General features: G+C 32.7%; 2 protein-coding genes across 2 annotated transcripts; both read left to right on the forward strand.

The window, feature by feature from the left end:
* Positions 1–1,867: 1,867 nt before the first annotated feature.
* Positions 1,868–2,518, forward strand: LOC141696374 (uncharacterized). The gene has a single exon (XM_074500524.1). The coding sequence runs from the start codon at positions 1,868–1,870 to the stop codon at positions 2,516–2,518; it is 651 nt and encodes a 216-aa protein (XP_074356625.1).
* A 2,361-nt stretch (positions 2,519–4,879) lies between these two features.
* On the forward strand, positions 4,880–5,647 carry LOC141696376 (secreted RxLR effector protein 161-like). The gene has a single exon (XM_074500525.1). The coding sequence runs from the start codon at positions 4,880–4,882 to the stop codon at positions 5,645–5,647; it is 768 nt and encodes a 255-aa protein (XP_074356626.1).
* The last annotated feature ends 3,522 nt before the right edge of the window (positions 5,648–9,169 follow it).

Raw genomic sequence — 9,169 nt, forward strand, 5'->3', positions numbered from 1 at the left:
CTTGACTTGACTTTAGCTGTTGTTCAAGCTTTGCTTGTGCTCTTTTGTCAGCCTTGAGTTTTTCAGCTTCTTTCTTCAACCTTTTGGTTTCTTCCCTCTTGGCCTTTGGAAATTTGGGATGTCCTTGCATCACACAGATACTCTTTCCTTCTCTAAAGATAATGGCCATGTTCATTCTTTCAACTATGTCCTTGGTCTCCTTGTGCTTTATGATGTTAACACCCAAAACTTTGTCTTCATCAGGCTTTGGAAGAGAAAAGTCCACTTCTTTCATCTGAGCGAAGTCTAGGGGGTTCTTTGTGGAGTCCTTGCTGGATCTAGTGTTGGGCTTGAGAACCATAGGTTTTAGATTCTTGAAAGAAGTCTCTCCAACCTTATTCCTCCTTTCTGGCTTGTGCTCCATAATGATTGGTTCAATCTTTGTGCTATGTTTCACAGATATTGATTTATCTTGTGTAGAACCAAACATCTGTTGCACCCTTTCATCAATTCTCCTCCTTTGACTTTCACTTGAATTTCAGCTGCTACTAGCTGAATTAGATCAATTCCATCAGGCTTTCCTTTGATCTGAATGATTGGAGAAGTAATGATGGCAGGAACTAGCACTTTAGATATTTGGATTTTTGTAGATGGCTCTCCTTCCCCTTCCCTTTTACTCTCCCCCTTTTTGTTATCATCAAGGAGAGGGGTCAAGCCCTGTGCCTTTGCCAGCTGCATAAGTAGACTTGTTTGAGATTGTTGGTTGTGAAGAATGGTGGCCACAGAATCTTCAATAACTTGAACTCTGTCTTCCAACTTGGCCAGCCTCTTTTCAGTATTTGATTCCTTTTTCAATCTCGACAATAAGTCATGCATTGTACCATAGGGCATGACTGAATCCAATTTTTCAGAATTGTAGGTCTTCAAGTCAGCAATATCCTTCTTGAGTTCATCCACACTCAGATTCTGTCTTACTTGCTGCAACTTCATGAGATGCAGTGAGTCCAGGTGAGCTGTAAGGATTGCCTTGGTACCAGCATGGGAAGTCTTCTGAATGGCCTGTTGGATAGAACTGATTTGTTTGACTAAGGAGACATTGAATTGCCCTGGTGTAGACTCCTGTTGCCATCTTGAAGGAATCACCATCAAACTATTACAATATTGACACTTAAATGTGGATATTTACAAAATAAATCACGTATCATTGATCCATACTTGTGGTGAACAAAAAAATAGGAGTTTAGTATATAATTTAATCAATAAATTCATAAATAATACAGTTAGCAAAGTAAGTGGTCTTACAGTTGAAGTTATGTGTTCCTCAAACACCTAACGGTCCTTGTCATACAGGCGTCGAGAATAATCATGTGGAGGGTTCTGCGTACACATTGCATAGACTGTACTGTTACACTCAGGTCTCTTGTTTTAATAATAGAAAGTGTGAGCTTCCATTTATCTCTTTTTGCTTAGTTATTTCAAGCTAACAGTGGTATCAGAGCCATTACAATAGCAGTAGCTATTTTTTGGTTTCATTTTGTCAATGGCATCAGATTCAAATTTTGTACAGCCGTCAATTCCACGTTTTGATGGTCACTATGACCATTGGAGTATGCTAATGGAGAACTTTCTTCGATCAAAAGAGTACTGGCAGGTCGTCGAATCAGGTGTGGTAACATCAATTGCAGCTACAGCTAAAGATATTGGTACATCTACACCTGTTGCCAGTGGAGTGTCTAAGGAGGCAGCAACATCCAAAGATGCACAAAAGGAGTTCGAGGCGCTGAAATGAAAAGATTTGAAAGCTAAAAACTATTTATTTCAAGCCATTGATCGGTCGATTTTGTAAACAATTCTTAGCAAAGAAACTTCCAAAGATATTTGGGATTCAATGAAGAAGAAATATCAAGGGTCTGCTAGAGTGAAGCGTGCACAGCTTCAGGCTTTAAGGAAGGAGTATGAGAATTTACAAATGAAGGATGGAGAATCGGTAACAAGTTATTTTGCGAGAACTATGGAGATCTGCAATAAAATGCGATTTCATGGTGAGAAGATAGAAGATATCAGTATTGTGGAAAAGATCTTGCGCTCCCTCAAACCAAGTTTTAATTATGTCGTGTGTTCTATTGAAGAATCAAATGACATAGATAATTATTCCCTTGATGAACTACAAAGTTCCTTGTTGGTCCATGAACAGAAGATGCATCGCAGTTCAAATTCCGAAGAACAAGCTTTGAAAGCTTCAACTTATGTCTCAAATTCAAGAGGAAGGGGTAGAATTTGTGGCAGCGGAAGAGAAGGTCGAGGTTATAAAGATGTAGCCCGGACGTTTCATACAAATGATGATCAACTTTATGGCAAAGGCAAAGGACGTCAACACTTTGATAGATCCAAGGTAGAGTGTTTTCGATGTCATAAGTTTGGTCATTATCATTCTGATTGTTATACAAGGCTGCCTAGTGATAAAAACAGGGATGAACGCTCAAATTTTACTGAAAAAAAAAGAAGTGGAAACCTTATTGATGGCTTTTCACAGTACTAAGGAATCTGAATCTGATCAATCAGATGTTTGGTTTGTGGATTCTGGATGCTCTCATCACATGTGTGGAAGTAAGTCTCATTTTTCTTATTTAAATGAAAGTTATACTTCTAGTGTAAGCTTTGGTGATTCATCTACTGTAAAGGTGATGTGAAAAGGAGATATTAATATTAAAACTAAGAATGGTTTTACGGAAATAATCTCTAATGTTATGTATGTTCGTGACTTAAAAAGTAATTTGTTAAGTGCTGGACAGTTGCAAGAAAAGGGTTATGCCATCACCATCTATAAGGGTGTTTGTGAGATTTATGATCCAAATAGAGGATCCATTGTTGTTGTTCCTATGAGTTCGAATAGATTATTTCCGTTGAAAATTGAATATGTTCAACCTTGTCTAGCGGCTGAATTAAAAGATCCGTCTTGGTTATGGCATTTTCGATATGGGCATTTGAGTTTGGTGGGTTAAAAACTCTCCAACTTAAGAATATGGTGACAGGTCTTCCTGAAATTAGTATTCCTTCTCAAATTTGTGAAGAATGTGCTGTTGGTAAACAACATCGGTCTCAATTTCTGAAAGAAAAGTCATGGCGTACAAAACAGGTTCTCGAATTAGTGCATTCTAATATTTGCGGTCCTATAACACCGATGTCTAGTGGAGGTAAAAGATACGTAATTACTTTCATTGATGATTATTCTCGGAAAACGTAGGTTGAGTTTTTACAGGAAAAATCAGAAGCTTTCAATGCATTCAAAAGCTTCAAGGCTTACGTTGAAAAAGAATCAGGCAAAGTTATAAAGACTCTTCGAACAGATCGCAGTGGAGAATATTGTTCAACTGAATTTACAACCTTTTGTGACACTCATGGAATTCGAAAGGAATAAACAGCTGCGTACACACCGCAACAAAATGGTGTTTCAGAAAGGAAGAATAGGACAATTCTCGATATGGTGCGAAGTTTACTAACAAAAGGAAAGATTCCGAAATCTTTTTGGCCTGAAGTAGTAAATTGGAGCGTTCATATTTTGAACATAAGTCCTACATTTGCTGTTCAGAATATGACTCCGGAGGAGGCGTGGAGTAAAAGGAAACCAGAGGTTGATCATTTAAAGATATTTGGTTGCATCGCCTATGCACATATTTCAGATCAGAAAAGAAAGAAATTAGATGATAAGACAGAAAAATGTGTCTTTCTTGGTGTAAGTGAACCAACCAAGGCTTACAATTTGTTTAATCCTTTAACTAAGAAGATCGTGATCAGCCGAGACGTTACATTCGATGAAGAAAACACTTGGGATTGGCATACGAAACAACCTGATGGAGTTCTACTTGATGATGAAGTTGAAAATCAACCAACTTTAGAAGCCCTAGTGATTAATAATAAGGCAATTCCAGAAACCTCGGTGCCTCAAAATTCATCATATTCAGCTCCCAAAGCTGCTGAAACTATACAAACAACTGGAGAAACAACTGATGCAACATTTCCGCCCCTACGCCGCACTCGAAGAAAACCAGCATGGTTAGAAGACTATGAGGTGAAAGAAGGTGAGAATTTCAGCAGTCATTTCGCTTTATTTTCAAACTGTGATCCTACATCATATGAAAGTGCTGTCAAAAATGTAAAATGGCAAAAGGCAGTGGATGCTGAAATAGAAGCCATTGAAAGAAATGATACTTGGGAGCTAACTGATCTGCCTAGCGGACACAAAACCATTGATGTGAAGTGGGTCTTCAAAACTAAACTGAATGAAAATGGCGAGGTCGATAAATACAAGGCACGCTTGGTGGCTAAGGGCTATAAACAAGATTATGGTATCGATTATAGTGAAGTTTTTGCACCTGTTGCTAGGCATGACACAATCAGATTGGTGACGACATTTGCAGCACAAAACTCATGGCCTATTTTTCAATTGGATGTCAAGTCAGCCTTCTTACACGGAAGCTTGGATGAACATGTATTTGTAGAACAACCTCGTGGTTATGTTAAGATTGGAAGTGAGAATAAAGTTTATCGATTAAAAAAGGCTCTTTATGGGCTAAAACAAGCTCCCCGAGCTTGGTATAGTCGCATTAAAGCTTATTTTTTAAAGGAAGGCTTTCATAAATGTCCATATGAACACACATTTTTTGTTAAAATAGGGAATGATGGAGAACTTCTTATTGTGTGTTTATATGTTGACGATCTTATATTTACTGGGAATGATGCTGGTATGTTTGAAGAATTCAAGAAAACTATGATGGCTGAGTTTGAAATGAGTGATCTTGGTATGTTGCATTAATTCCTAGGCATAAAAGTAGTGCAATCTGAAAAGGGTATTTTTATATCTTAAAAAAAGTATGTGCAAGATATTTTGGATAGGTTTGAGATGAAGCATTGCAATCCAGCAAGCACTCCAACTGAATTTGACTTAAAGCTCAACAAAGATCGTAATGGAACGAAGGTGGACAATACACTCTACAAGCAAATTGTTGGTAGTTTGATGTATTTAACTACAACAAGGCCTGATAGAATGTATTCTGTGAGTTTAATAAGCAGATACATGGAAAATCCAACAAAAATGCATTTGTTAGCTACTAAAAGGATCCTTCGTTACTTGCAAGGAACTAGAGATTTCGGGCTGTTCTACCAGAAGGGTGAAAAAGACTTATTTGGGTTTACCGACAGTGATTATGCAGGAGATCAGGATGATAGAAGAAGTACTTCTGGCTATGTTTTTATGTTGGGTACAACAGCTGTTTCATGGTCCTCTAAGAAGCAACCTATTGTCAACCTATCAACAACTGAGGCTGAATTTATTGCTGCAACAGCTTGTGCTTGTCAAGCAATCTGGTTGAGGAGAATTCTTGAAGAGCTGCAGGTAAAACAAGTTAAAGCCACTACAATCTTTTGCGACAACAATTCAGCAATCAAGCTTTCTAGGAATCCAGTTCTACACGGAAGAAGTAAGCATATTGACGTAAAATATTATTTTTTAAGATATCTTAGCAATGATGGAACAATAGAGTTGGTTTATTGTCGAACTGAAGACCAGGTTGCTGATATACAGACTAAGCCGCTGAAGGTGGCAACATTTGTGAAGTTGCGTGGGCTACATGGAATGTGTTCAGGTGCTAGTGTTCTGCGATCAAAATAGAATTATTATATTAAACTGATATTTGCAGATTTCAGTTTAAGGGAGGGTGTTAAAGTTTGTATTTTAATAACTGGTCTTTCTTAGAATTGATCAAGTCTTTAGGTGGTTTGTTACTTGTATTTCAGTTAGAGTAGTGTCTCTGATTTATAGGAAGTTGTGGGTAGTTGTTTCCTGATTCGTAGGAGTTATGATTAGTGGAAGTATCTGTAGTGTTTCTATAAGGCCTATATACTCAGGTTTCTTGTTTTAATAATAAAAAGTGTGAGCTTCCATATATATCTTTTTGCTTAGTTATTTCAAGCTAACAAGAGAGACGAGGGAGAGGGGGATAGAGAGAGACGAGGGAGGGAGGGAGAGAGAGACGAGGGAGAGGGAGACTTGTTGAGATGAAAACAAACCCAATAATTTTAATGAAATGAGCTTCCGCAGAATTGGCGAATGTGAGATGAGAGAGATGACAATATTGGGGTTTAGGGGCCTAATTAAGTAACGCAAGTGAGGCGAATAACAAAGAGTAAGCGTTAATAAAATGATTTTAGTATTTAACTCGTCTATGTACAATCTATCTATCTATCTATCTATACTATATTATATATATTATAATAGACGAAATATTAAAAGTTTGGTAGTCGGTCGGTCGGTATTTGCTGAAATTACTTAATTATCCTTCCTTAATTATTTTAATTTTAATTATTGGTCGATCAATTCCAATTCTAATTGATATTGAAGTCAACTTCCTTTATTACTTTACCAATTTCAATTCTATTTTATATCGAACTCTTTATCATTATAATTTATATTAAATTATATTATTACAATTTATATTTTATTTCATATCGAGTTCTATATTATTCTAATTTGTTACTTCAGGCCAAATTAAATTTAAGCAAACTAAATATAATTATTAAGATTTAGTTGATATATCATGTGAATCGGGTTAAGATAAAATAATACTACTATCCATCCTCCTAAAAAAATTATACTAATTAACTTGGATAAACAAAATAATATATTTTATTTATCCAGGATAAAGAAAATACATTATACAAATAATTCTGACTAACACAAAACTAAAATAAAAATACCATTCGCCCAACAAAAATAAAATCACATATATACTAATTGTTCAGTCTAAAATAAAATTATTTTATTGATCTAGACTTTTAAAAAATTAAAATTAAACTAAAAATAATTAGTTTGATTTGATCGATGTATTGGACATTGAGCTAAAATAAAATAATGTAAACCACTGATACAAGATAAATCAAATTAATATTAGATTAAGTGTAATTCGTATCCTATTGATGTAAACTACAAAAATTAAATTTTAATTAAAAATAAATATTATTTTTTTAAAAGTACACATAAAATTATCAATAAAACTATATCGTTCAATCAATAATATTGTCTTTTTCAGATATCTTATATAGAATTATAGTTAATCGATTAAGTAATCACCATGCTAAAATAATATTTTTTAAAGGTCCGGACATAATAGAGATATTATATTTTTACCCTCAATAAAATAATAATTTCTTTATAATAACATTTTCTCTCTTACCAATACTATCACTTTAAATAAGTTTAAATGTTCTAAAAAGTTATGAACATATATATCTACTAATATAATTATTATGAAATCATGTCATTTAAAGTTTTAAATGAATAAAATTAAGATTTGAATTCAATTTTTTTAAAAAAAATTATAATATTAAAAAAAATGTGCGTCCGTGCATTGCACATGTTTTAAGCTAGTTAGTATTAATAAACGATTATGCTATTATTTTTTTGTCACGAAACAACATAATTGCTAAATATAATAAAAATTTGCTCCATGCAGTAACCTGAATTTACACTTGTATCCTTACCTTACATTTTGTGCAATCCTTTGGAAAAAGAACAGAGCGGAATCCGAAGTAAAATTAAATTTGGTGTTTTTATTTTTCGTTTATCAAGATTTTGCTTTTTATGTTTATCTCAAAATATTTTATTTAGTTTTTTAATATTTTTTACTATTACTTTTTATTATTACCTAAAAATGTGACGGACACAAATTTTTGTTAAATATTTTAACACCAAAAATATTTTAAAGTTACTCCCTCTATTTTTTTAATTTTTTGCTTTGAATTTTGCACATATTTTAATATGTTTTGACCGCCTAGTTTGAATTATCGTTTGTAATTTTTTTTTAAATAAAAGTAGAAAAATTATATTTTAATTCATAAAAAAGAATTAAATTTAATTTCTAACTAGCCGGTTAATTCATATTGATATGTGTGTAACAGTCAAAGCGACAAATAAAAAAAACAGAGGGAATATATTTCTTTGTTAGAAAATAGATACCATTTAGGAGTCATTTTTTAGATCATTACTCATTTTTTTTTAATTTTCCTCTTCTAAAATTGAGTTTTTCCAGCTTATCAGAGTTTTTTCAGAGTTTGATCCGAGTCAAATAAAGAATCGAATTATGCCCGTGTAAACTAAAATCCGAACAGAATAAGATCCTAGTTGGAGTCTCACCAAGTACTCGTCCGAATAATCCCGAGTTTTAGAACACTAGACAAAAGTCAAAGTCTCAATAATAAAAAATAAAATACTGGACATGAATGCTAATGATATTAAATACACGACCATTTTTAAGATCAGTAAATTAAAATAATATAATTTTTAAATTATTGTGTAATTCTTTATATATGATGGTGATCTCTCTATATTGCTTAAATAAAATACCTAATAATATTTAATATTACAAATATGCAAATTGGAATTTAAAGTTATATAAGTAACAAATAAAAAATTAATTTGATAAAATAAACAAATAAGAAGAAAAGTATGTGTCCGTCGACATGCACTCACAAAGGAGAATTACACTGAAGGACGTTAATTAAAATTGGGTGTCTCAATAAAAGTACAAAATTCTAGTCTAAATGTACATTCAATGAGGTAGCAAATATTAAATATCATGAAGGTTTTGATTGTAATTTCTCATTACCGCACGAATTAAATTTTTATTGTATTTAACACCATCCTTAATAAAACGATTTTATTATTTAACTATATAGTTGAGACCGGAGAATTCTATTAATTTAGAGAGGTATTAATTAATCGATAAATTAATAATTATTAATTTATAGAGAATTTTCGGTAGCAAACAAAATTAACTTTTGATTAAATTTTTATTCACATAAATTTAAATAAAATTAATTTTACAATTTATATTTTATACTTAATTCAATTAATTCAATGTATATGAATTTAGAAAGTCAATGTAATGTACAATATATTAGATTCAAAGTCCATGTAGTGTATAAGTTAAATTTATTGTATTTTACATAGAAAATATTCAATGTATATTAGGAAAATTCAAAGTACATGAATTAATTTAATTCATTGTATTTTACATAGAAAGTATTCAATGTATGTGTAGTCATAAAATATATTATATATACTGTATATACTAGATTGGGAAAAAATTATACAAACAAAACAATGGCTTCTCATCTAAAAGGTGTCACAAAATCA

Source organism: Apium graveolens, chromosome 11 (genome assembly GCF_009905375.1).
Source record: "Apium graveolens cultivar Ventura chromosome 11, ASM990537v1, whole genome shotgun sequence".
In the NCBI taxonomy this organism is placed as follows: Eukaryota; Viridiplantae; Streptophyta; class Magnoliopsida; order Apiales; family Apiaceae; genus Apium; species Apium graveolens.